Here is a 26476-nt window from a genome sequence, read left to right on the forward strand (position 1 = left end):
GTGTGTGTGTGTGTGTGTGTGTGTGTGTGTGTGTGTGTGTGTGTGTGTGTGTGTTTATTTACCCCTAGAGGCCAGAGATCAATGCTAGGTATTCTCAACTGATATCCACCTCTTTTGGGGGCATTAGGGTCTTACACTGAGCTTGGAGCTCATCTATTTGGTGAGACTGGGTAACCAGCAAGGCTCGGAGATCCTTCTGCTAGAACTGCAGGCATGTGCCACCAGGTGTAGCCTTTCTTTTTTTTTTTTTTTCCTAATATGGGTCCTGAGAAACTTATGTTCCAATTCTTGTATGTCAAACACTTTATACCACTATCTCTCCTTGTTCTGGTGTCCTTTTGGTTTATCTGAGCTCAAAGACCTTGTCTTACACTTTCATGCTGCATAGATCACCTGGTGTTCACCTCGTCAGGTCTCCAGCATATGCCAGTCTACCTTGAGCTCCTGAAACGCTGTAATTCTGTGCCAATGTAAACCTGTGACTACATGTTCCTTCTACTTTTTTATTTCCTACCTAGACTCCATTTCTGTTTGCCAGTACTGTACTGACCTTCATGCAGTTTCTCTCCCCTGTTCATCTTGCTCTCTTCATATTTTTCTAGCAGCATTTTAGACACAGTAGATGATCATTCATCAGTTCTAGACATACTGTGGACAAGGATTCTTTGATGACTGGCAACAGATTGAGCCCATTCCAACGTGAATTCAAACACTGAGAATGGAATCTGGGTGTTCCCAAATTCAGCACTTTTTTTTTTTCAGACTCATGTTCCCTGACCTATGCCAGTGCAGGAAGATTTTCTGCTAGCGATTGATTGCAGAAGCATCATAGCATAATGATAATTGGAGGCCAGTGGCTAATTGAGGCTATTTCATAGAGGGTGTATGCTTTAATGAGTCTTAGTTTCTTTTGTTTAATGATAATCACTCTTAAATCCATTTACACAAAAGAAACTATAGTTAACACAACTATAAAGCAGAGAAATGTGTCCTTATTGTAGATCTTCTAAAAATATTCCAAAGGTTACTACATTCTTTTGCTCTCTTCATCCTATATCTACTCTATACATTATATTGCCCATATCTATTTTGTATATTATTACTGTATCTGTAAATAAAAAGCTCTTATTCACCTTATTAATGATAATAGAAATAGAGCTGTGTTCCTTTCTAATGAATGTTTTGCTATTTTATGACACAACTATGGCTATTAGAGACCTTAAGTGTTTGTTATTGAAATTCACCAAGGGAATGCAGAATTTAGAAATATGAATGTCCTAACCTATCAAGTACCCCAACATCCAGTTCTGATATGCCTAACTTACAGGGGTTAAGTTAAAACATGGCAAACACAAAATTCCTTATCGCTTAAGAAATAACTGTGAATCTACCCCAAAAATATATGTGTAAACATGACTCTTACAGTGAGTAATCATCAAGAATGTCTTAAATGTCCAGTCAAATTAGTTGTGATGCATTTTTGTGAAGGAGGTTATGTTTCTCTTAAGCCAGTCTGAATAAGTGTGTGTGCTCAATAGAGAGAGCCCTCAATTACCCTCGAATGAGTGCTGACCTTTCTTTTCTTAAGCTTGACAACAGTTTTGATAATAATTTGGAGTGGTCACTTAATGTGAAATTAACTAGTAATCTCTGAAATAACCCTTAAGCAATCACTCCTAGTAATTTTTCACAAATACTGTAGAAGTTTTAATGACCTTTTACTTGGATGATTTCCAAGTTCAATGGAATTGGTGTGTTTTTCTCTCTAGGCGGTAAGAATGTGTTCTCATGTTCAAAGTCAGCATTGAATAATGTGCTGCTTAACACAGAAGAGGAACAATTGGCAATAATGTTTTAATTAAGAATAAATTTTAAATGTTCAACTTTGAAGGTCACCAGAGAAAATATTAATCAGAGGAGATAGCAGAAAACGAATGTTTTTTTTTTTAAAGTTGTTTGCTTGTTTGTTGATTGTTTTGTTTTTGTAGAATACTGAGCTCAAAAGACTCTGATTCAGAGTGTTGTTTTCAATAGCTGAGACATTCCCTTTTCTTTGTTTATACATTTTCTCGTAAGATCCTTCTACTCTGGAGTCTGAGTCCCTCCATTCACGAGTATTTGACACAAAGTACTTTCTTATAGTTTTATCAGTTCAGTATTTCTACATGTCTAGTCTTTTAGAATGAATGGGGTCACCTGACAGTGACCTTAGTGTTGTTTAAAAATGACTGCTTTAGGGTCTTGAATTTTGTCTTAAGTAGCTATTCCTATAAATTGATCACACGTAACCAATTTCTATGAAATACGTTGCACAGTTTAGGTTCATACAGAGATGCACGTTAGGCTAATGATCAAAGAAATACACCTACCGTGTGAGGTTTTCCATGCCAAGCTTTCTCTTTATGACTGTAACTTTATGGTAAACGAGAGATTATGAAATATTTACATACATACAATAAATTCTCTGAACTATGAACTTAAGATCTGTTATTTACTTTGTTCTTAAGTGTTAAGATCTTTAATATTTGCTGTAGTGTCCTTTTCCCATCCTTTAAACTTTTATGCAGTCTCCAAAAAGTATAATTATTTTTAGCTTCAGGAGATTTCCAATGTTCTTTTTCTCCTTGAATGCTATTCCTTTTTATCAGGACACAAAGCCTAGCATGCAAATCTCTCTGTATTTGTTCAATGAGTACATCTTCACAAAACTTTAGGTAGCCTCAACAAATAAAGAGATATAAACAAAGGGCAGTGCTTTGATAGCAGGCAGATGTAGATTCTACTGTCAACCTTTTCGCTTGTGTTTTTTTTTTTTTTTTTCTTTTGAGACAAGGTCTTCTGTATCTTAGTTGCCCTTCAACTTTCTAAAGATCTAGAGATGATCTTCAGAATGTCTCAATCCCTACCTCCACCTCCTCCTCCTGAATGCTGAGATTACATGTATGCATCACCACACTTCATTTATTCTGTGCCCCTGTGGCCAAAGCTGTCTCTCCAACCCACTTCAGCAATTTCTGTTCATGAATGCAAGGAGAAGGTTTACTTTCCCAAGGTTCCATCCTTAGCTAAAAGAAGCCCTTGTTGGTCTTAGATGTCTGCTATGGCTGTTGATTCATAGCAATGGCCTAGAAACTATGAATTTTGTTCTACCATATACCTAAAACTTAATACATGACAGTATTTATTATCCTACTCCAACTTTTACCACTATTATCAAATGCAACAGATATTGAATTAAACTAAAGAAGATGCTGAGGTCCTCACTGCAAGAATCATTGGTATTTATAAAACCTGACTGCTATGACATCATTACACCCATACCCTAGGTCAGCTTCCATGTCACTTGTAATGTACAACTAATTAGGGTGAATGGAATGATTCTAATGTGATTGGTCTAGTAGACTTTAGTTGTCCTGCATGGGGCAGGGGAGATAAGAATACAAAAATACAGTATAACAAAAATACAATGTAACCAAAAGAAAACAATAAGGAAACTATGTCCTTGTTACATTGTTATTATTATTATTATTATTATTATTATTATTATTATTATTTGTTTTTTTAATGAGGTTGATACACTTAGGATATTCCTTGTAGTGTCTACAAGACTGACTCCTGGGAGACAGAAAATAATAGAGGGCAGACACAATTCACCTGTGGCATCAGCTGGAATGTCATCTCTCTGGCAAAGCTGTAGTGCTTCACAGCATAGGCTCTACCTGAATGCTTTGATGGGGAGATAAGTCCAGATGGAGGCGATTGCACAAGCCTCCGTCCTCTGGTTTGCCAATGCGCTAGACAAAGCATCACTTTTTTTTTTTTTGCATGACGTTTAGGCACAATTTCTGTTTGCACCCGGGGGGCAAGGCAGGTTATTAAGGCCAAGAAGGAGGGGAGACTGTGGGAGGACATAATAACTGGGAGGACTTCACAGCCTCTACCTGGGGGGAAAGGGAGGAGGGCTGAGCATGGAGGGTGTTGTCTTCTCATTCTGACTATGTGTTAAGTGGCAGAGAAATTTTGAAAGCTGCTTTGAGGAGGAGCCAGTGGCTGGGCATGGGATGTTTTGTGCCTCACTCTCCCCATTTGTAGGAAACCCTCTCTATATTCACAGGTAATTGGACTGGAAGGAAGACAACTGGCCAGGGAAGGAGGCCATTCTGTCACTCCTCCTCCTGTTGCTTATCACCTGCATCCTGATTCTCTTCCAAAACCACCTCAGCTGTGCCAACGTGGCTGCAGAGCATCTTGACAAGTGCCAGCAACTGCTTAGCCTCCCTGTGCCATCCCATTAGCAGCTCACCATCCCTGGCCATTGGGACCACTCCTGATGGCTGTGGCCTCCGCTGCCCCAGGGAGCACCTTCTCTAAGCAGCTCCTTTTCTTTCTCCTGGTGAGTAACATTCAAAAGATTTGGGAACTAGGCTTGCTCTAACCTGCTTCCTCCTGTCAGCTGGGGCTTGAAAGAATCTTTAGTAGGAAGGCAGCAAGGATAGATGGAGAGAAAGAAAAGCTGATTTGAGAACAATTTCGAGCTGAGGGGCTTGAGATCCAGGATAGGGTTACGCTTACTCTCCAAGCTCCCATGCATGCCTGTGTGATAATGTCTTTCAAGGGAATCCCTCATTCAGTTTTGGCTGTGATTTTTTTTTTCTTTTTGAGGAGTAGTGAAGTAACTTTGGCATTTGGCCCAGAAGTGTCTGAGATTTGCTTTAGCTATCAGGCATTCATAAAGTTCATGTATGTTCCAGATTATCCCACTGAGCAGCAAAAAGAGAAAAGAATTCTGGGTGAAGATAAGAATTACTCAAGACACTTTTAGTTCATTTAGGAAGTCTTTAAGGATGGGGAGGACTTTCAGTGTGAGGCTGTAGTCTAACTCAACACGAGGAATGTGACAGTCACCAGACTTGACATGAAGCTGCCTTCCCCTTGGGTTGTAATTTGTAGGTTGCCATGTTTGCCTTTGATGGAGAAAGTTTCTCAAATCTCCATCCAGGAATTCTGTATTGTGACTTTTTCTGGTTTTTAATTTAATTTTGTATTTTACCAGAAATACTTTAGTTGTAAATTATATTTTCAGATTCTGGGGGTTTTCATGAATGGGCACAAACACTTTCTCCATATAAAAAATTCGTAGTTTAGGGTTGATGATCAGCTTCTCATACTGCCTCTTCCTGAGACAAGAGCACACAGAGGCCTCAAAGAGTAAACATTGATTAAGTAAAATGTGGTTAAACCCACTTTTTTTTTTCTTGCTTTTGGTCCTGATCCCTGCCCAACCTATTATCCTGTGCCCTTTCATCTTTGAACCCCATACTGACTGGAAAGGTAACAACTCCTTCCAAGTCAAATTTAAACCCCAGTTTAACTTGAAGGCAGAGGGACTATTGATGTGCTGGAAACTTCTGTTGTTTCTGTCTACACCCCATTCCTGAGGTGAGGTCCTAAGACAGGAAGGAACTAAAATGAGGATGGGGTTGGAAATGTAGTCATATCCTATAAAATATACGTATACACGTGTACATACGTAGGGTTGTGCCTATACAAATGCGTATGCTTATTTATGCATCTATGTCTAATTGTGATGTGCTTTCCCCACACTCTACATGTAGACAATTACTAACCTGAACTTGATCCTCAGGAAGACCTGAGGCATAGGCTAGTGAAGTTCTTGGAATTCCAGATGATGATGTTTCTAAAAAGCCAAATGGATACGAATGTCTCTTGTTTTCACAAGTGGTTATTTTACCTGCAGCTATATGCAAATGTGACCTTAAAATTGCAGATCCCGACATTACATGCCTAACGTATGTGTAAAGCAAATTTACAGCCTATTTTAAACAGCTATCATATACCTCCTGGACTTGCGTTAAAAGACTGCAGCACCCTCAATACGAACATTGATCATTTTGCTCATGCCTAGACAGTTAACGTATTCCATAACTTTAGAACTTGGTCTTCCAAAAAACATAATCACAAATTGATCTGTATGGTTCCGAGAACTTTAGCTGTGGTCTTTTTTTTTTTTTTAATCAGCATGAAGTTATTTTAATAAAGAGGAAAAAAACAAGTAAGTATAAAGTATCACAAGAGAAATAAAAACGTTTTCGAATTATAGAATTCTCTGAGCTCATGATTTTCACTTTTTAAAGAGAGTTTGTTTTGGAGATCTATAGTTTTTAACTAATAGCTGCACCTTAAATATAGTTAAAATTCAGAGACTTCTGTAAGTTAAAAACATTTATCTAGGTGGCTTGAGAACACTTAGATTTTGAAGTTTTTTTCTTTTCTGTTCTAAGACAGTCTGAAAAGTGATTTAATGACAGTGGGATGGTTCTAAGTATTATTTTTTATGAGCCTCAAAAATCTTCAGATATTTCTCTGTTCAACAGTATTCTCAAATAGCAATAATAAAACAAAGATTGGTGTTCTAGAATTCAATACTTTTTCAGGCTAAAGATCTGTGAGGTTTGTGGCATCTTGGAAGCAATACTTGATAAATTCAATGGATTGTAATACGTTGTGTTGTAATTATATACTATTGATGTAGTCCTAAGAACTGTTCACTTAATTTTTTCATTGGTACTAAATGACTCTGGAGTTCCTGAAGCCAGTTTCCTGTGCCTACCAGTTTCTAAATGAATATGAAAAAGTATGGATATGAACATGAAAAATATGAAAAGTATGGATATGAATATGAAAAAGTAGAGGATTAAAAAGTGAATTTGTCTCTAGAATTGATAGTAGTTTTATCAATCAGACAAAATTGTAACATGAAAAATGTGATCAAATACGATAATTAGATTTATTCTTTTTTATTTTTTTTGAGGTTCTGGTATTATTTTGCGATGCCTGTCAGAAAATTTCTCTTCAAGTTCCCTCTCATCTTAAGGCTGAAACACCTGTAGGCAAAGGTGAGAATCTGTGCTGGGAAGTGAACAGTTGAAACGTGCTGCAATTAGCTTTTGGCTGCTCTTGCAAACTTTGGGATGAAAGCTATGTAATTGCTACCCTGAATTACAACTTGCCATACACTGAAAAGTAGCTCCTTTTTGCTTGTGGTGGTTGAAAGTAGTCAAAAGAGAAAATTTTGCTCTGTATCTTTCATTTCTAGGAAAAAGTAGCAAACATCACAGAATTAAGAAAATTGTCCTACTTCAAATAAAACCAAGGCATCAAAACCAGAAGCATATTTTGAGTTTTGTCAACTTTTCTGCTGCCAGAATCTTAATGTCAGGTTTCTTTGCTGATGAAACATTAAACAAATGTTGGCATGCTCCATATGAAATCCTCACCGCTGGTTGGATAAATATTTATTAAGCATTTATGTGGTCTATTTCACAGAATACTTTGTGAGAGTCAAATACAATTCCGGTGTATTTCACTACACAGCCATCAATGTGCATTAAGCACTGAGTTTATCAAACCTCAAACATATTTTATGTGAATATTATTTGCATTATTAATGAGAAATATTGCATAAAAGTATACTAGGTTTCTCATCTGTTACAACATAATTTTTATCTTATTGCCAAATAAAATTTAACTTAATCTCAAAATCTACTGGCACCATCTTATTTAAAAAATGCACTATAAAACCATGTAAGTCAACAATGTATCATGAAACAGAAAAAAAATATATTTCTCTTCGTATTTACACACACACAGAGACACACACACACAGACACAGATATTAACGAATCTACCTCTAGAGAGCTCTTAATTTGTGATGGAGTCACATCCTCTTAAACTCATTATAAGTTAAAAATGTAAGTGAAAAATGAGTTCAGTATACTTAAGTTACCAACCAATGTCTTCTCATCAGGGTCTACTGTACAGTTTCAGACATGGTCCCATACTTTCTCCCAATCCCAGAATCATTAGGAGTGGCTCATAACTGTGGCCAGCATCAAGAGGGAGTGTCTTACCATATATTCTTTGCTTGAAAAGAATCACTATTAAAGCCCCAGGCTCAAAGTCAGTGTCTACCACATGTATGTCACTTTCACACTGTCATGAAGTTGATCCACTGCAAGTCAAGGATCTGTGTAGACAAACCCATGAACACTAGGGAAAGTGGAAGCAACCCAAATTAAAAAAAAAGCAGGACAATAGTTTATTTCTCAAACTAATTCATGATGAAAGTAATGGGAGGGGCATGGATCTACCTCAGTTGGTAGAGGCTTGTCTTTCCTAGAGGAAGTCCTTGGCTCTAACCTCAGCCACTTTAAAAAAAAAAAAAGAAGAGAAGGGAGAAAGGAAAGAGGGAAGGAAGGAAGAAAAAAGAGAAGGAAGGAAAAGAAAGGGGAACCATACTTCACTAGTTTACTTTCACAGCCCTACATTTTAGAATAGCAGGTGCGAAGTGTCCCACCCTCCTCCTGCTCCTCCTGTGCAGCTGTAAGTCTTGTAAGACTCGTTCTCTCCTTGTTTAATCTGACAATTGCTGTGAAATGTCTTCATTGCAGTGAATCTGGAGGAATGTCTCACGTTGCCCAGCCTGATCCTGTCCAGTGACCCAGCCTTCAGAGTTCTAGAAGATGGCACTATTTATACAACAAGTGACCTGCTTTTGTCTTCCGAAAAGAAGACGTTCTCCATCCTCCTCGCAGACAGTCAGGGGCAGCAACAAAAGGAGCTAGAAATTATACTGTCAGCCAAAGAAAAAAAGGTAAAGCGTGTTAGGGCAGGAAGTCCTTTCAAGGCCCATGTTGCATCTACAAGGCTCATGTGATCTTCGAATGGGTATTTTGTCTGCTGCACTCAATGTTCTCCTAATTGTCAAAAAATAGTGGTATTTACACTATTTATACAGTTAGTATTGATGAAGACTATGCCTGAGGAGCAACAACGGAGTATCAAAGGTTTCAGATAAATTTTAAGGTGTGGCAGGAAGAACAGCCAACCTGAAGAACAAGAACAAGGCAGAGGCAGGTCTGAGAGAACAGTAAAGGAAGCCAAGCAGTGCCACCCCACCCTATGGCTTCCTTCCAACTGACTAGGCTTGTGGAATGCATCAAAGAGACCTGATCTCGTATTAGGAAACTCTATAGGGTCCCTATCTATAGAGTGGGTGTATCTCTCAGCCAGTGGATGTATATGGGTGTCTTGATCATAATCTTATCTTCATGTGTTTAAGGGTGACGAGTCCTGGTCAGGAAAAGATTGCTAAACTTCACATCTCACTTCAAGTAAACTCAGCACACTGACTTAACTTAGTCTTATAAAACTACTGATTAAATTTACAAATAAATTTCCCAACTAAACCTCTTTTGACGGCAAAGGCCACTCTTCCTTGAGTTTAAAATATGCTTCATGCTTATAAAAATGATCCTTTTTATCCAGATTGCATGAAAGATGTTGAATAAATGATGTTCATATTTTTGCAGAAGTACATAAATGAGTGTAGACAGAGTTGCAATGGATTTCACTTGTACCATTCTACATGAAATGAAACCAATTCCTACCTATTTGTAAATTGACCTTCTATTTTGGGTGCAGGGAATCTAAGGCTTCTCAAAGATATTCATATCAATGACTAATCAAATTCTGATTACTAACTGGTTACATCAGGAAATATAGGTAGAACTAGGGAATATAATATAGTATGAGGTCTCTCTCTCTCTCTCTCTCTCTCTCTCTGTGTGTATGTGTGCTTACTGAAAAATATAACACAAATGTTTGGAGATTATTTATGATATTGTCATGTATCACCCTTCCTTACTTATTTTCTTCATCTTGTTGTACATGGGAAAACGACAGCTTTAATAATGTTCAGTAACACCATATTTCTTCATTCCCATGAAATGTAGGTTTTTAGGAAGAGGCATACCAAAGACCCAGTGCATAAGCGCAGTAAGAGACGATGGGCTCCCATTCCATGTTCGCTGATGGAGAACTCACTAGGTCCATTTCCGCAGCATGTTCAACAGGCATGTTCTATTTTTTTTTTAATTTCATATGTGTTAAATATTTCTGTCATTAAACCTTCCGGTTTAAAAGGTACAACTTTTAATGGGCTGAGGTTGTGGCTCAGTGGTTATATGTTTGTCCAGCATGCACCAGGTCCCAAGCTCTATCCCCAACACCTAATAAAATGCATAAATAGAGTACAATACATTGAATGAAGGGTTTAAATTATCAACTGTACTGACATCATCTAGTCATCACAATGAGGTATTCCACAGAATTTCTTCATTCAAATACCAGTTTTTAAAGTGGTTTTAAAATATTTTATTTATTTTTGGGGTTGTGGTGGGCACACATGTGCCAGAGAAACACGTGTGTGAATTAGTTGACTGCTAGAAGCCGTTAATTCTCTCCTTCCACCATGTGGATTCCAAGATTCAAACTCAGGTTGTCAGGCTTGGTGGCAAACACTTGTACTTTTGAGCCATTTCTCCAACCCTTTGCTAGGTTTCTAAGTGTTAATTTGCATAGAGTATGCCTACCAATTTTACATAAATTAATCTGTCTTAAATTATCATATATCCCCCCTCCCCAAATTGGCAAATGTTTTGTTCAGTACGTGAGCTGCCTTACTGCCACTGAGCTGAAATGCAAGCACAGGGCAGCTTTGGAACAATCTGAGGTATGTAGAATTAATTGTGCAAGAAGTTGCATTACTTCAACAGTGATTGTATAGTTTTTCAACCTCAAATAATTTGAAATCATAGAAAGGTTTCCTGTACTGTGTGTAGGATGAGGAGATGCTCCACAGGCTTCAGGACTACTTGGATAGTAAAACGTTAGGGATCAAACAAGGGACAAGAGTCTCTGACTTCACACATGGAAAAATGGAGATAAGATTTCAAATAAAATGGGAGATGTTGGACAAAGGAACAGAGGAAAGAGAGAAAGTGATTAAAAATAAACTCTTGCAGGGCAGTGATGGTTGTGCATGCCTTTACTCCCAGCACTCGGAAGGCAGAAGCAGGCAGATCTCTGTGAATTTGAGAGCAGCTTGATCTACAGAGTGAGTTCCAGGACAGCCAAGGCTACACAGAGAAACCCTGTCTTGAAAAACCAAAATAAAGAAACAAACACTCACAGATGGTAGATGAACATATTGATCATGATGTATTTGTTCTTTCCCCAAATTGTTTCTTCTTGTTCTAGATCCAATCTGATGCTGCCCAGAATTACACCATCTTTTACTCCATCAGTGGACCAGGAGTGGACAAAGATCCTGCAAATTTGTTCTACATAGAGAAAGACACTGGGGACATCTATTGTACAAGAAGCATTGACCGTGAGCAGTATGACCAATTTTTGGTAAGATTACTGAAATATTTATTTAACATCAGGTCTTTATTATTCAGGTCTTAATATTTAAATATTGGTTTTTAAATAAATGTTAGGTGTCAAATAATTTATTTACTACGTAGAATATTATCAATTGTCAATATAAACTTCAAAGTTTCAATGGTACCAGGCTAGGTAGAAGATGGGAGGGCATATAGAAAATATAACACATTTTAAAGCATAGATGTTTATAAAGCTCTGGGGAAGTAACAAAGATTTTCATGGGCTCAAAGTTCTCTATAATAAAACACTTCCATTACTGTCAGTCAAGATTTTATGTTGTAAAACATATGACCTCTAAAAATCAAGATAAGCAAAACTGGTACTTGGACCAGTGCTCTGAAAGTCTGACCTAGTTGTTCTGAGCTGGGTCTGTAATCCACAGGGGTCTGATTGTGTATGTATGTTGGTTGGATCCACCATTTCAGGCCTTGCTTAGTGTGTTGCTGCTTCCCTTCCCATCCATCCCAACCCCCTTCTTAAGAAATTTAACCCTTGAATTGCATTTTGCCTTCCTAGCCATCTAGAACTTATTTACCCATCCATCTTATTATTCTACCTAAAGATAAGTCCACCTATCTGTTTAGCATTCTAATCTTTACTGGTATACAAGAGACATCCCCATTGGCTTAGGAGTGTGACGGTGACAGACTTAGAATTACCAACTCTGAGGGAGATAACAGTGTTCTTTGCTGATGGAGTTTAATCAAGAAAAATGTCTGTGAAGAAAGTCCAGAGAGGAATCTTAGCAGCCTCTGGGAGCTAAGCAGGAGTTGTTGCCACAGGGAGCCACAAGAAAAGGAGTTAACTGCTTTGAGAAGAAGTAGAGGGCTCCCAGAAGATGCATTTATAATGCAAAGACCATTTTGAGCCAGCCATACAGGACAGGCTTACATTCCTAGCAATAGGAGGGCAGCTCAAGACAAGAGGGCTGTGAAACACCTGGCTATTAAAGATCTAGAGAGAGTCTATAGCAAAAGAAGAACAGAAAGAAAAAGGGGGGAGGAGAGAGAAAGAAGAAAGAAAGAAGGATGGAAAGATACATCAACATCAACAAACTCTGACTTGAATGTTACTTGACACTTAGAATGTGAGTAGAAGGAGAAATGAAGAGGAGAGAATGCTTGGTAAAGAACTAATAAAGAGGAGACTGGTCTTTGTTCTAGACTATCCGTAACAGAACTAACTCACTAAGGTAGCAGGAATTTCAAAACAATAGAAAATTTTCATTGTAGATATTTCATAACTGAAGACAAGGGTGTTGCTGTTGTGACAATTTCTTTCTTCCAAAGTTCTTTAGATTTAAACATATTTTGCTTTAAATAATACAAAACTATTTCTTAAGAATGCTTTTTTGGGGGGCTGCCTTACCAGACAACATAAGAAGAGGATAGCACTCAGTCCTGATGGAACTTAATGGGATGGTGGGGGTGTGGGGTGGTGGGAGGCTCCTCCTCCCTGAGGAATAGGGGTCAAGGGATATTGAAGAGGGAGAAAGGGTGGGACTGGGAGGAGAGGAGGGAGGGGCCTATGATAAGGATGAAAAGGAAGTAAATAAATAAATTGAAAAAAAAAAGTTCATTGAAGCCATAGGAGAGAAAAGCCAAGTTTCATTGTAACCTTTTTATTTTTATTTTTTAAAGTGCTGGGAATGGAATCCAAGCATTGGCCATAGTTGGCAAGCAAGCATTCTGTGACAGAGCTCTCTTTAAGCCAACATGGTTTTCATTTTCATCTCTACCTCTTTTGGTCCTGGCGATTTAACACAGGGTCTCATCTACATAAGCGAAATGTGTGTCTTACACCTGGTCCCACAGCAGCCCCGTTTACCTTTCTATCCACACACAAATGAAAGTTGCTAGAGAAGTATAAGCCACTTACTGCTCAGACAGCACCTTCCCCAGAAGCAAGGCACTTACCCAGACGGCACTCTGTCCAGTCATAAGAAGCCATGTGCTATGCATGGTGCAAGAAATACTTCATTGAATGCTTTATGGGAGTTCTGATAAAGTCTGATTTTCAACCTTCTGTTTTCTTTGTTTATTGCTACAAATAGTTTCAAGGAATGGGGAGAGAATAGTTAAAATAAGCTTCTTTGACAATTTAAAAAGTTTTATTATTTTTTGACACTTTCATACATCTACACATTGAATGATTGTCATTCTCTTATGTCAATCCAGCTCTTTTCCTCTGGAGCATTCTTCTCAGCCATGCCCATCCTCTGTCCTCATTGTTCTGTGTGTAGTCACTGACTTACTTTCTTTCTGTATATTTTACTAGTTTTAGGTTTTTATGGTCGAGATGAGTAGAATAATTTAAAGTCTATATTCACTTGGCTTTTGAGAAATTTTACCTGTTTCTCTTATGTTTAGGTTTAAATTGACATTAAGAAATGCCACTTGTAAAATATGTACTTTTCAAATAGAATTTACCAAGTGAAAGTTTCACAAGGAGATATAAAAAATGTAAGCTGTTAAATCACTAGAATCAGGATGGAATAGAAGATTTCTTTGTCAGTGGAAATTTTAATTAATACACTTTAAAATTATATATCAATTTTTAAAACAACAGCTCATTTAATTATTTTTTTATCTTACTATAAAAGGCTGTATGAATATATTTATAATTTTCTCTCTTATTTTATTTTTAAAAATTATACAATATATTCCTTACTCTCCCTCACTCTTCTCAGGCCCTACCCACCTCCCTTCCAATCTAACTTCATCCCCTCTCTCTCAACCCCCCCCCAAAATAAAAAATAATAAAGATCAAAACAAACAGAGAGACAAACCGACTGACAGACAAAAATTCAGGAAGACAAAAGGTATGAAAACACAAGAAAAACACTCACACACAAAATATGATCTTTGCTTTGTGTTGGCCAATGGCTCTCAGGCATGGGATCTTCTCTGAAGTGTGGTTTATATACCCAGTGATGTTCCATTGGGAGAAAACTAATTTCCACTCTCTTACAGGTATCAACTGTGAATAGCTTCTGTGTTAGAGAGAGTACTTTGTGTCTACCTCCTCTCTCAGTGCTAGGGCTTTATCTGGTTTGCAGCTGTGTAGCCCCCGTGCTTGCTGTCAGAGTCTCTGTGAGTTCATATGAGCACTAGTCTTATTGTGTCTGTTTCCTTGGAGTCATCCACCTTTTCAAACACTTCCTTTTTAAAAGATACATTCTATGGTTTGGTCCTCCAGTACACCTTAAGTATTTATCACTGTCCGTTGTAACTTGGTGAGCCACAACCTCTAGGAATCCACTTTCTTAGTTTATGAGCTGTGACTATCTCCCTTACCTACCACAGAGCCGTTCTAATGTTGAATGATAAAACACTGACAATATCACATGCAAAGAGACATAAAATATACATACTCTGAAATTTTGTGCTGGGGGTTTTGGTGCAATTGCTTGAGCATCTGCTTTTATTTAATTTATATAAATATGAGATATAAATAATAAAATGCTGTGTTGAAAATAATTTCATATGACCAAGGACTAAGAATGACAGCCTTGGGACTAGCTTAATATTTATTCTCACTGTGTTAATGGTCTGTCTCTTGCTGTGTATTGTGTTGTTTAATCTTGAATTCTGAAGAATTCCAGGTAGTTTAGGGATTTTAAGTCATCATGGCAGAGCATTTTTGACAATTTGTCAAATAAAAGGAGAGCTTATATGTAATTGTCCTTATAAGAAGGAAGATCTCTTCACCTATCCCAAAAAATTCCACAAAGACAGTTGCAAAGATTTTTCCTCTCCAGGTGTTGGAGATTTGTAGCTTTGAAAACAATCTATAAAGCTCTGGCTTCTTCTTTTTTCACACAGAAGCATCCTGTGGAGTGATGCTGATATTGTTCCCAAACATGCAGTTCTGTCCATTGTCTTTCTCTGTGTGTTGCTAATGGCCCTCTAGGCCTGTTTAGTTGTGGCATTGTTTCCTGCCCCACCCCCAACCTTCCTCCCTCATTCCTTGCTTAGTCTGTAATGGTTACTTTCACTGTGAGGCCAAACTTCAATTCCAAATCCTGAGTGAAGCTGTTGGAATGTTCTCAAAGATGGCAGACATTTCAACAAAGTAAAGCACAGGAGGGCTGAAGGAAACATACCACTCCAGAAAAATTGAAAGTGAAAAGGCAATAAAAATAACAGACCCATGGCATTGGAATAGCATCCTTAATACAGTTAAATATGATTAATATTATCGCTGCCATACTAATATTTCAATATGTTATATTGCATTTATTATAGAACAATGGTATCTTGTTGGTACATAAAACGTTACTGGAGGTTTTTAAGTGCTGCTATAAGGACTAAGAAAATATCTATATTTAGTTGCTCTATTATAAGCAAGAACAGATTCTCTGAGAGGTCAAGGCAACACTTCAGTGTTAGATACTTTCCTGGGTCCAATCATTCTGTCTGAAAAAATTTCAAGTAGGTTTTTATTGGGGGACTCTAGACTCTTTACTAGTGAAAACTAAAACCAAATTAGTATGTGGCACAAGATCACTGAGTCCAAATAAGTAAGTGCAAAAGCATCTCTATATGCAGTCAGATATCAAAAGATGAGATGTTATTATTTAAAGCTACAAGTGTTTCCTAGGAAACGTGATGTTCAGTGGAAGAGTAAACTGGCAGAAGTCACTGGAAACGATGGCAGACATAGGGAGGGAGCCAGTGTAATGCCATCGTAGACGAGGTAGAAGAGTTAGTACGGGAGGGTCAAACCTATGGGGTAGGTTGTCTTCCTAAAAGGGAAAACAACTAAATGCAATAGGAAAAGAAAATTAATTAAAAACATTTCCAGTATAAGGCACTGTGCTACTACTGTGTTAAGTGTTGCAGGGAAATGCCTGTGACTCTGCCGCTTCATGTCTGAAGACAGTTGTAATCTATTAGACAATTTTCTGCTTTCATCTAGTCTTAAATTTCAAAACCATCACTTTGAGGAAAAAAATTCATATAATCTGGGGGGAGAAGAGAGGAAGTGTTGGAAGGCTGAATAGTGTAATATTTGAATGTTCTAAATAGAGTGGTAAAGATGTAGTATGATGGTGATGGTGGTTATGGTGATGGCAGTGATGATGGTGGTGGTGACAGTGGTGCTGGCGATGGTGCTGCTGGTGGTAGTGATGACAGTGGTGGTGGTGGTGGTGGTGATGATGGTGATATGTCATGATAGTTATGGTAGTGATGATGGTTTATTATTGATGTGAAGATGCAGCATGACCAACTTATCAAAAAAAAAAACCATTTAGTTGGGGGCTTGCTTACAGTTTCAGTCTATAATTGTCATGGTGGAGAGTGTGGCCACAGGTAGGCAGACATGAAAGTGGAGCAATATCTGAAAGGTCACAGGTGATCTGAAAGTTGCAGGCAGAGAAGCAGGGAGACTGGGATTGGAATGGACACACTTTCTCCCACAAGGTCACACATCCTAATTCTTCCTTACAGTCCACAAACTGGGACCAAGCGTTCAAATGTATGAGTCTATGGGGGGCTATTCTTATTCAAACCTCCATAACGGTGAAGGTGATGATGATGATGGGGTTTGAGGTTATGGTGGTGATAGTGAGGATGATGATGGCAATGGTGGTGGTAGAGATAGGAGGGTTGGTTAGGATGGTGATGGTGGGCTGTAATTTAGTAACTACCTACTGAATGTCTACTATACACCAACCACATAAAGAAAGTATAAACATAACTGGATAAAATTTATAAGAAAAAACACATTAAATCCTGGTGGCTGAGATCACTTAGTTTAGGATATAACCATGCTTTTATTAGCATTTTATTAGAAATATGTGTTTGTAATAAGAAAATACAAGTATAGATATCACCCAGAAGTAATTGTGATATATATATATGCATATATATATATAATCTGTATATATTAAAATTGAAACACATTTATAAGCTTCGGTAAGTAGCTGTTATTAGCGTAATTGTAATGGGGCTCTCTGTGTTCTAACAAGTCTAAAATCACACAATTAATTCTGAGAGCAGTCGGAGCTTATGATACTGACAGCACATGGGACTTTGGTAGAAGAATAACATGAAATAACTCTTCAAGGAGACAAAAACTACATGGAGCATACACATAGTGTAGGTGCACTCTAAACATTGCATCATTTTTAGCTCTACGTGCCTGTGCATGATGTTTTTAGACAGCACCATGTGTCCTACTCTGCGGCTTCCTTTTGTGCATGGTCTGTCACGTAAGAAGCAGCTGACGATGTTCTCTTCCTTCCAGATCTATGGATATGCAACCACCGCTGACGGCTATGCCCCAGACTATCCTCTCCCCTTGCTGTTCAAGGTTGAAGATGACAATGACAATGCCCCATATTTTGAAACCAAATTGACAGTTTTCAGTGTGCCTGAAAATTGTCGAACTGGTAAGTTGACATTAAAAAACAACATTATTAATGTGTGTGTGTGTGTGTGAGAGAGAGAGAGAGAAAGAGAGAGAGAGAGAGAGCCTGTTGAAGTTCTCTCCTCGCACTATGGAGTTGAGGTCTTGAACTTAGGTCATCAGACTCAACAACTATCCATTTACCCACTATGCCATCTTGCTGGCCTGTTGTTTTTACAGCGATATAATAAAAAAAGATCACTTGTACTTCAAAATAATGTAAAGTCAAATGTTTTCTAGGTATGGTGACATATACCTTAAACCCCAGAGCTCAGAAACAAGAAGTCAGTGATATATGTACATTCAAAGACAACTTGGACTTCATAAGGCCAGCCCGGGCTACCTAGGGAGACACTGTATAAAAGTTTAATTTTACAATTTCACTTCATGCTCTTTTGGTACTTTGGATTATATACATCTTTGGTTTTACTGTTGGAACGGTTTTTCTATCAAGGGTCAAATTGTTCTGAGCAAATTTTCTTAAATTTAATTTTAAACTTGAGGTAAGGTCATATCTTTTCCTTTTCACATCATGGCCATGATTCTGGTAATCTTTATTTGACTTAGTTCTCCCTAGGGTTAGTTCTTGGAGTTTTGTAGTTTAATATCATAGAAATATTGTAGTGCAGGAATAACGGCTGGGTTTTCATTCAGCTTGGAAGATTCTGGAAGAAGGGATCTGACTGGGAATTCAGAGACAATATGTAAGATTATTGTCTTACATTAATTATTCCCTTACAAGATTATTCCCTAGGCCGATTGAAGAGCCTGAGAAACCTGCCCAGTGTTTAAAGCACTTGTAAGAAGTGTTAGTTCTTGAGGCCTTCTGCATTCTGTTGCTCTGTCCATGTACAGATATAAAGTTGCCCTCTTAGAAGTATCTTTAAAACCCTCATGTCCATGACAGATTACTGTATAACATTTAAGTGTCATATGCTACAACTGCTTGCACCTATGAATAATTCAATTCATTAAAATGCAATATTACTATACAAATGTTACTATACAAACATTAAATTAAGTTGCTCTACAACAGACACATTCCCATTTAAAATAGTACATGAACTGTGGTTAACTGCTAATTGTTGGCAGGAGAAAATATTTGAGAGTCACTATTACCAAAGGCTTAAATTCTTATGTGTAAAACACAAGCTGTGCTTTTCATAGTATACATCTGCTTATAAGTTCCAAGGAAGATGTTCTTGGAGGAAGTTTGCAAGAGCATTTGTACAGCCCTCAGGTTATCTGTAAAAATCACTGCTGTGTGTTCATGTGTGTCTTTGTGTGTGTGTGTGTGTGTGTGTGTGTGTAAAACATGTCGCAATGATGCCTGTATTTTTTGTTTATAATTCAATTGTATCATGGTTTAAAATTTTGACAGTGTTGGCTTTATCCACACAGGAACTTCCGTGGGACAGGTGACTGCCATAGACAATGATGAGCCGGGAACCCTCCACACTCGTCTCAAGTACAAAATCCTACAACAGATCCCTGACCACCCAAAGCACTTCTCCATTCACCCCGACACAGGTGTGATCACCACCACCACACCTTTACTGGACAGAGAGGTAACAGATCAGCGCACTAATTCATCAGCCTCTGTTCAAGCTGCTCATTACCGCCAGGATGATTACAGCACAGCCCATGTGCTTCCTCCCTAAGCTCTCTTCCCAGGCTGTGCCCAGGGAGTTTCTGGAGACTTCCTTGCCTCTGCAGAGATGCGGAGATAGCTAGCGCAAGACAGGTCTGACTTTCTCTCACTGTGGGACAGGAGCTCCTGAGAGCACTGCTCTAATGTATTTCATGTCTGTGTTTGAAAAACTAATTCCATTACTATATATCACTTAAAAAGCAGTGAAATGTTTTCTAGTAAAGCAGACTCAGAGTCCCTGGCAAATACAGCAGGAAGTCTGAACACTCTCATTCATTTTCCTGCCCATGCCTTCACAGGTCTACTGCTGCAGGGCTATTGATACTCACCTTTCCTTACATCAGGGAACGATTCATATATGGAAATATATCATTTGTATCTATATCTATATATAGAGGGTGCAAGGGGGAGAGAGAGAGGGAAAGCAAAGGTCAGAGAGAGAGAGAGAGATTCTTCATAGTTTCACCTTTTCCAGACTGTTACAGTCTGAGCTATGCAATATGTAGCCTTTCCAGTCTGGCTGCCCTCTTCTCCTTATCTGATCTTCCCCCATGTCCTTTTACGGCTCAATAGCTCATTACTTTACAGTACAAATTATTCTTCCATTGTCTGAACATACCAGTCTGTTTACTCATTTCACAGCTAAAAAAACATTTTGGGTTTCCTTAGGTTTTGTCAATTATGAATGAACAAATTTACTTAAATTTAATTTTATACTTGAGGAAAGTAGTCTTTATTTGATTTAGTTTTCCCTAGGGTTAGTTCTTAGAACTCTGGGGTCTTAGCATATAGGATGGTGCTGTCCCTTAGGTCACAGTGTGGTGCTAACCACACTCAGGCTGAGTCTTTTCTCCTTGGTAAAACCTCTTGACACGCCCTTCCAGGCATGTCCAGGGACGTGTCTCCTAGATGATTCTAAATCTAGGCAAACTCAGGATTGAAATTAGCTGCACTATTTATTCAATGTCCTGTTTTGCATTTGTATTTATGGTGTTTTTATTAAGTGATATTCAGGGCTGAGCATGCAGTTTTATGACTATACACACACATATACTTTCTAAATCTTATTTGTCATATAATCACAATACAAACAGTGTATATAAGATCTGCCTTGAGAGAAAATAGATGTATTTACTCCTTCCTTCCTTCCTTCCTTCCCTCCCTCCTTCTTTTCTTCCTTCCTTTCTTCTTTTTATCTTTTTTTTCTTTACAGAAATGTGATACCTACAGGCTAGTGATGGAAGTCCGGGACATGGGAGGACAGCCCTTCGGTTTATTCACCACGGGAACAATCACGATCTCACTGGAGGATGAGAACGACAACTCCCCTTATTTCACCCAAACTTCTGTGAGTAGACCTAGGTGCTCCTTTATTCCTGCACATTAAAAACATCTAGAATTTGGCGGCTCCCCGAGAACAAACATTTTGCTTTAAATGATAGCCACTTAAAAACAACAGTGTGAAAAGCAGGTTTGTGTAAGAAGAGTTGGGGTGCTGAAGGTTCTGGATATAAGGGAGCAGCTTCGCTCTTGGCCTCTGAAGAGCTCCTCTCCTCCAATGTACCTCATGTGTTCATTGTTTTCTTCGTTATTAAGGATGCTTCAGTTTGGTAATCCTTGGACTTAAATTCTTTTATAAGTTGAAGAAGAGGGTTTCTTTTCAGTGTCCTGTGTGTTTCACATTCTGAAGCATAAAAGGGATGGGTCTTATGTCCTCTCTGGGGTCAGAGCAAAGTCCTGACCCCAGCTCGTCCTGCATTGCCCCTTCATTAGTAAATTGCATGAGGCATAACACATGATAAGATTTCAAAGGAGTGATTGTTTTTTTGATGCTTAATGAGAAATTTTGCACTTTTTCATGAATCTACACCATAGTGTTAGAGAATAAAAAAAAAAAACAAACAAACTGAATATACTGATGGATGCTTTATTGTCAAAGAGCTCACTCTTATAGACCATAAATCAGGATAAGTAGAATTTAAATACAGATCCAATCCTTTTCGTCTTATGAATTCATTTTGTCTTAGTTAAGGTTTTATTTCTGTGAAGAGACACCGTGACCCCAGCAATTCTTATGGAGAAAAATATTTACTTGGGGCTAGATTACAGTTCAGAAGTTTAGTTCATTATTGTCATCGGGCGGGGGGGGGCACGGTAGCGTGCAGGCAGACATGGTGCTGGAGAGGTAGCTGAGAGCTCTACATCCGGACCCACGGGGAGTAGAAAGAGCAGTGAGCCACTCGGCCTGAATTGAGTTTCTGAAACCTCAAAACCCAACTGGAGGAAGTGACATCCTTCCTCCAAAAGGCCACACGTGCTCCAAGGAGACAACACCTACTAGTAGTGTCACTCACTATGGGGGCTATTTTCAGTCAAACCACCACACATCTCTTTCAGATTATAATGATTTTTTTTTTTTTTAGTGTTTTAATATCTTAGGCCTCTGTCTTTTTTTTTTTTTAATTTCAAAGAGTGATGTCCATGATTTAATATATCAGGAGAAGAGAAAATTTTTCCCTTAAAATGTTTGCTTGTGAAGCAAAGTAAGTGAAACAAGATTACTATGGAAACTGGTAATTCTAGGCTGCTGCTGAGGCTCAGACAGAGAGCACTTGCTTTGAGGCCCCAGGTTCACTCCACAATATTGTAAAAGAATAATAAAAAAAAAAATAACAAACAAGTTATATATGTTCTCACTGTCTACAAGTACTGTACGATTAATATGTTAGTATAATTTAATGTTTGCTATGTCTAAAGACAAGGATAAACTGTAAATGCCATACAGGGTCAGAGAAGAGACAAAGCTGAGTGAGAGCCAGAGAGAGCAGGAAAATCGCCTCTCAGAACTTTGGCAGTTAAGAGATGAGTCACCTTTGTTGAATAGAAGAGTTTTGAAAAGAGGGTAAAGAAGAAAGAATTTAGCTAGGCATGACACTTTGTAATTTCCTTTCCAAGGTAGGAGAATCTATTACTTCCATATTTTATTCTTTAAATATAATTTTAAATACAAAAATGACATTGTTAAAGCTGTGGATGTATAACTAGAAAGGCCTTTTTTTTTTTTTTTTCCTCAGTATACCACGGAAGTAGAAGAAAACAGAATTGATGTTGAGATTCTAAGAATGAAGGTACAAGATCAAGATTTGCCTAATACTCCTCACTCAAAGGCAGTATACAAGATCCTGCAGGGAAATGAAAACGGAAACTTCAAAATCACAACAGATCCGAACACGAATGAAGGAGTCTTGTGTGTTGTCAAGGTAAGTAATATCCATAAAGCTATTCTTTAAAGCATTCAAACCTATGCTCCAGCGCTGGTATGGAAATTACTGCTGTCTCTGAGCCTTTCACAGAGGAGCTACAGTCAGTGAAAGGACACATGGGGAGGGGAGTGACACCTCAGGACACAGCCACTCCATTGATAAATAAGCCAAAGAAGAGGACTGCAGAAGAAAAGGGGATTTTTTTTTTTTTTTTTGTGTGGTGGGCAAACAGGATCAGAGGAGATAACGAGGGATTTTTTTAACCATTGTAAGACGATAATTGACCTTTTGTTAGCACCAGCTTTGGGTAACATTTTGAACCCAGGTCCTCCGGAAGAGCAGCCAGTGCTCTTAACCGCTGAGCCATTTCTCCAGCCATGGGTAACATTCTGAAACTAAGAAGGGCACTTCCTTTCTATTAAAACTTGGACTCGTCAGTGTTCTGATAACAATATGTGGGCTGACCGGCGTATGACTATTAACAGCCACTGAACTACGAAGCCACTCGCCAAGTCACTCTGCAAATCGGGGTCGTTAACGAAGCCCAGTTCTCTAATGCTGCCAACGCACAACCCCCCACGATGTGCACCACGACTGTCACTGTGAAAATTAAAGACAGTGATGAGGGCCCCGAGTGCCAGCCACCAGTCAAAGTCATTCAGAGCAAAGATGGGCTGCCAGCCGGCCAGGAGCTCCTGGGCTACAAAGCCGTGGACCCCGAAACGAGCAGCAGCGAGGGCTTACGGTAATGCACTTCCTACAAGCTCCCGGCTTTTCACAGAAGCACGTTTCAAGCTGAGGAATGGACTGTGTGTCCCCTCTTTGGTCATTTGATGTCTGCTTTTTAAAACAGGTATCAGAAGGTAGGAGACGAGGATAACTGGTTTGAGATCAACGAGAGCACTGGAAACTTGAAAACCGTGAAAGTGTTAGACAGAGAGTCAAAGTTTGTGAAAAACAACCAGTACAATATTTCAGTCGTAGCGATGGATAAGGGTGAGTGCCATTTTCTAAACACGAAGCGTGAATGTAGAGTGTGCCTATGTCTAGGTCGAATTTTAGTTCAGACACTGTTTACACTAAGATGCTAATAACCTATGACAAAAACAAAGCAAAACAATGTAGGATAGCTCATTTTACTCAGGTCACACATCTGGTCCTCTGTCTACCCCTCAGGCAAAGCTGCCTGAGAGTAAATGACTGGAGTCTAATTCTGAGTAGGCAGTTATTTATTTCTGCTGAGAGATCCCTGGGGTTGCTTCCTCTTCGGTTTAAATTATAATGCTTTGAACGTGTTTAAAGGGCTCAGAGCAGTGCAGAAATAATCCAGCACTGGCTCACATCCTTGCTGGAGCTTGTGATTGCCGAGATCAGTTCTCAGTTCTAGAGCCACTCACAAAGGAAAAATCAGTTTCCTTCAATTGACTATGTATACAAACCACGCTTAAGGGTAGGCCCCAAGTTCAATAACAGGTGTCAAACACACACACACACACACACACACACATACACACACACACACACACACACCTCTTCTGTATTTGAAGATTTTCAGAATTTCATAATGCCTTGTCTGGGGCTTTTTCCTCCCTGTCTCAGTTAGGGTTGCTATTGCTATGATAAAACACCATGAGCAAGTTGGGGAGGAAAGGGTTTATTTCATTCACAGTTCCATTTAGCAGTTTATCCTCAAACACAGTGAGAGCGGGAAAATGTACACAGGACAGGAATCTGGAGGAGAGAATGGATGAAGAGGTCATGGAGGGTGCTGTTTACTAGGTTTCTTATCATGGCGTGCTCAGTCTCTAGAGCATCTTCTTCAAATACTGTCAACTGTTTAGTGGTGATCTTGAGACTCTTGAACTAAACCATATTAGATAGTTTAAATAAACATACTCCTATAAATGTGTAATTTACACATGCACTGTTATGGAATGCAGTGTACTAACCTATATCACACGTGGTGACGTAAACGTTAAAGTAACACACTTGAAACAGAAATGATACTTTGGTTATGTATTTACCCAGGTAAGACAAATCCTCAAAGAGATGAAAGAAAACGATCTTGGGCTTTTCAGAGATAATTATTTTGCCTATCTGATTAACCCAAGAAGGACTCTGCTGTTTTCAGATACACACACTGAGCACGTAAAATGTATTGCCAGGCAGGAACATAGGCCATTTCTACACCATTTCTTGAATTTGTTCAAGTTAATAACATACAATTATTCCCCAGACATTATTGGCTATGTAGTCTATTTTAGCGATAGTGTTTTAAATTTTTTTTATATTAAACTGTGTATGTGCATCTGTGTCTGTGTAGAGCTATATGTATGTGAGTGTAGGTGACCAAGAAGGCCAGAGACATTGGCTCCCCAAAGAGCTGGAGGTACAGGAGTTTGTGAGCCACCTCATATGGGTGCTGGGACTTACACTCTGATCTTCTGGAAGAGCAGTGCATGCTCTTCATCATTGAGCCACCTCTCTGGCCCTTTCACTATAGTTTCAAAGCAAGAGCTGTATCTACTGAAAAGGAGACAAAAAGTTAACTGTGAAGATGCCAGCTGCTTCCTACTCATGCAGACATGGCTAGCCAACTCGTGCTCGCTTTGCCCATTCAAAGCTTTTCTTACCTCTCAGGCCTGTTGCCTTTGGCATGGAAATGCCAGGTTACACATCCTCTTTAGTGAAAAGAGTGACAGTGTTAAAGAGCCCTCCTCTCAGCTAAAGCATCTAGCTTTAAAAATCTGAACTGCCTTTTCTACTTCCATCCATTTGCTTGCAAATTTCATGTTTTCCTTGTTTTTAATTGCTGAGTAGTATTCCACTGTGTATATGTACCACAATTTCTGTATCAGTTCCTCAGTTGAGGGACATCTAGGTTGTTTCCAGATTTTGGCTATTACAAATAAAGCTGCTATGAACATGGTTGAGCAAATGTCCTTGTTGTATAGTTGGTTGAACATCTTTCAGATATATGCCCAGGAGTGGTATATCTGGATCCTGAGGTAGCACTATTCCTAATTTTCTGAGAAACCACCAGATTGATTTCTAAAGTGGTTGTACATGTTTACATTCCCACCAGCAATGGAGGAGGGTTCTCCTTTCTCCACAACCTCTCCAGCATGTACCATCCCTTAAGTTTTTGATCTTAGCCATTCTGATGGGGATGAGGTAAAATCTCAGGGTCATTTTGATTTGCATTTCCCTGATGACTAAGGACATTGAACATTTCTTTAAGTGTTTCTCTGCCATTCAATATTCCTCTATTGAGAATTCTCTGTTTAGCTCTGTACACTGTTTTTAATTGGATTGCTTGATTTGTTGCTTTTTAACTTCTTTAGTTCTTTATGTATTTTGGATATTAGCCCTCTGTCAGATATAGGGTTGGTGAAGATCCTTTCCCAGTCTGTAGGCGTCGTTTTGTTCTGATGACAGTGTCCTTTGCTTTACAGAAGCTTTTCAGTTTCATGAGGTCTCATTTATTGATTGTTGATCTTAGAGCCTGTTGTTGGTGTTATGTCCAGGTGTTGGTCCCCTGTACCAATGGGGTCAAGGTTCTTCCCCACTTTTTTCCTAACAGATTTAGTGTGTCTGGTTTTATGTTGAGATCTTTGATTCACTTGGACTTTACTTTTGTGCAGGGTGATAAATATGGGTCTGTTTTCATTTTTCTACATGTAGACATCCAGTTAGACAAGCACCATTTGTAGAAGATGCTATGTTTTTTTCATTGTATGTGTGGGTTTATTTCTAGATCTTGGATTCAATTCCATTGATCCACCAGCTTGTTCTTTCTTTCTTTCTTTCTTTCTTTCTTTCTTTCTTTCTTTCTTTC

General features: G+C 38.6%; 1 protein-coding gene across 2 annotated transcripts in view; it reads left to right on the top strand.

Moving 5' to 3' along the window:
• The first annotated feature begins 4330 nt into the window (after positions 1 to 4330).
• Dsc1 (desmocollin 1) overlaps positions 4331 to 26476 on the top strand; it is a 28146-nt gene continuing 6000 nt past the window's right edge. For both annotated transcript variants that reach the window (XM_055625631.1, XM_055625632.1), the window contains exons 1-11: positions 4331 to 4393; positions 6833 to 6917; positions 8472 to 8674; positions 9816 to 9935; positions 11122 to 11277; positions 17563 to 17707; positions 19126 to 19292; positions 20589 to 20723; positions 22450 to 22635; positions 23124 to 23383; positions 23492 to 23634. In XM_055625631.1, coding sequence (XP_055481606.1) covers positions 4331 to 4393; positions 6833 to 6917; positions 8472 to 8674; positions 9816 to 9935; positions 11122 to 11277; positions 17563 to 17707; positions 19126 to 19292; positions 20589 to 20723; positions 22450 to 22635; positions 23124 to 23383; positions 23492 to 23634 — 1663 coding nt within the window. The remainder of the gene's footprint in view (positions 4394 to 6832; positions 6918 to 8471; positions 8675 to 9815; positions 9936 to 11121; positions 11278 to 17562; positions 17708 to 19125; positions 19293 to 20588; positions 20724 to 22449; positions 22636 to 23123; positions 23384 to 23491; positions 23635 to 26476) is intronic.

The sequence above is a fragment of the Psammomys obesus genome, unplaced genomic scaffold (genome assembly GCF_907164565.1).
Source record: "Psammomys obesus unplaced genomic scaffold, mPsaObe1.curated_primary_1811, whole genome shotgun sequence".
Classification (NCBI taxonomy): domain Eukaryota; kingdom Metazoa; phylum Chordata; class Mammalia; order Rodentia; family Muridae; genus Psammomys; species Psammomys obesus.